We start from the raw sequence: 2,500 nt of genomic DNA on the forward strand, positions 1-2,500 counted from the left end.
TGTTAACACCACTGCCAAAATATGTTTCCATGCTAGTCTTCCTTCTGATAAAGCTTCTGTTTTGTTTTTAGTGATGAATCTTTTGTGTGTCATCTATCACCATCTGCTTGTAGTTCATAGATAATCCAGAATGCCTCCTTTTTCGTGTCAATGTTGCTGAAGTCCGTAATGTATATCAGAATGTATAAATAACCTACATGGTACCTGGGTATCATATTCCCTAGAGTGTAGCTATTGTGAGTGGTATGGTATGGACTACTAAGATATGGCTGCCTCAAGTTACAGCTGTGTATAACCACATCCTGCTCTATTTAATATGATAGGTAGGCTTCCATATAGCAGCGACATGTTTAATCTCAATACGCAAGCATAGATCTGTTTGTAATATCAAGGGGTAGACTGGCATGATATTAAGACGCATTATGAGGCGAGGCTTTGCAGGAAGTCCACTCAGTGAAACTTTGCTCCAGGCCCCGGTTCCCAGTGTGTGAAGTGGCATCTTGAAGACCAGGCTCTTCGTGTTGTGATCATTAAGAAAACTGAAGTAGAACTGTAAACACACTCTCACACACACATAAACCCTCATATGGTAATGTCGCTGGTGACCTTTAAACCCCCGCCTATCCATTACTCTCCTTTTCCTTGAGGCTCAAGGGATCAGAGGTGTCGTTTGTTGGTTTCCTTGGCGACCGGCGAGACTTATGCAGAGGCGTTTAATTGGTCCTCAGCTCAGCGAGCATCGGGCTGTCCCCATGGGAACAGAACTAATGTGAGCTGGGCACTCACAGCAGGGGGATTAGACAGCCAAATTCACCGTCCTTCTGTTTACCTCGCTGTATAAACTTTAGATGAAGGGTCCCACTGCTGTTTATTTGGAAGGGGTTCTCTGTGTGTGTGTGTGTGTGTGTGTGTGTTTTTTAAATGCCCTATTGATTCATTGAGGCTGAACTTCAAAGAGTTCCCCAGCTTTAATCCACAAGCTGTCTTGAGGCATTATTACACTCAAACTGTAGAGCTGTCAGATCAGTGACCAAGCAACCAGACCCGCATACACACACACACACACACACACACACACACACACACACTCAGACTAATAAATGCAGAGTTACACACAGACATGCGTTCACAGTCGATCTCGGTCACACTTGGTCTTGAGAGAGAAACAAGGACTGTGTGCTGGACTGGTCCCATTCTGAACCTTATTCTCATGCTGTTACACCTGCAGAATACTAATCCCACATACACACTTATTCACGCCGACTATAGGTGTGTGTCCCCAAAGTGTGTCCCCATACTTCCCTCTTGAACCATAACCGACAAAGAAAAAGAATGAATGTGAATGAATGAATGAATATAACTACATATACACTGAACAACATCATCATGATTCTTCTTCGACGAAATGAACATGGAGGAGAGCTTGGTAGAAGAGAAAAGCGCTAAAGATTGTGTGTGTTTGTGTGTTCGTGTGTTTGCAGGGAGCATGGTGAACTGAGGGCTCCAGAGGTGGGATTGCTCAAGCTCCTCCTGTCGGCTGGAGCTCCCCCTTGATTGGACAGGAGACCCGTTTGCTCCGCCCACTCCACACTCACATGAGCAGGTATTATTAAATAATCCTTATCTTTGTGAGTTGTTGTAAGTGCCTGGTGTGGGTCGCATGTTGCATTGTTAAACTGTATTGTGTGTGTGTGTGCGTGCGTGTGTGTGTGTGTGTGTGTGTGTGCGCACGCGCACGTGTGTGCGCGTGCGTGAACCTCGGCCATGAAACAGACTGCACCAAGAACAAGAGCAGGAAGTCAGTGAGCCATGACAGGCAACCGTACAGCAGTGGCCCCCAAAATAGGAGCGACACCATCTGAAGCCTTCAACACCTCACTGCACTTCTAAAGGAGAGATGAGGAGAGAGGTGGTGAAACAGAGGGAGAAAGGGAAAATGGGTAGAGTGGCAATGGAAGATAGAGAGAGAGAGAAAGAGAGAGAGAGCATAGGTTGGGAAGGTGAGAATAAGAGAGAGGCAGATGGGGGGAGGTTAGTGTTAAGTTAGTGTTGTAGCCCAGCTTCCTCTCCTCAGAGCAGAACCTTGAGGATTTCCTCTACTGACTGGAACTCTATTTCTGTCGTGTGTGTGTGTGTGTGTGTGTGTGTGTGTGTGTTCGGTTGTGTTTCTGCATGCTTTGGGATCTGTATAAACTGTCTGTAATATATTCAGTTTTCTCAGCAGGAAGTGTGTTGTGCTAAATTCTGAATGTGCCATTACAACACCTCTCCTCACCATTATACAGAAATACACACACACACACACACGCTGTTGTGTGTGCACGCACATTGAACGCTGTATTCCATGGGGAGAAATGGAGTGAAAAATAATAGCAAGCTTAACCCTTGCAGAACAAGGCAGTCAGCTGTATGTGTGCATCTCACTAGTTAGGTTTCTTATCTTGTGTGTTTCTTTCATGTTCCTTAGAGGTGTGTGTGTGTGTGTGTGTGTGTGTGTGTG

At 45.5% G+C, this 2,500-nt stretch overlaps 1 protein-coding gene across 1 annotated transcript in view; it reads left to right on the plus strand.

Moving 5' to 3' along the window:
• Positions 1-2,500, plus strand: part of galnt1 (UDP-N-acetyl-alpha-D-galactosamine:polypeptide N-acetylgalactosaminyltransferase 1) — a 34,561-nt gene that overhangs the window by 14,945 nt on the left and 17,116 nt on the right. Inside the window, exon 2 of the mRNA XM_012825037.2 lies at positions 1,482-1,603. Coding sequence (XP_012680491.1) covers positions 1,596-1,603 — 8 coding nt within the window. The 5' untranslated portion in view covers positions 1,482-1,595. The remainder of the gene's footprint in view (positions 1-1,481; positions 1,604-2,500) is intronic.

This window comes from Clupea harengus, chromosome 11 (genome assembly GCF_900700415.2).
Source record: "Clupea harengus chromosome 11, Ch_v2.0.2, whole genome shotgun sequence".
Lineage (NCBI taxonomy): Eukaryota > Metazoa > Chordata > Actinopteri > Clupeiformes > Clupeidae > Clupea > Clupea harengus.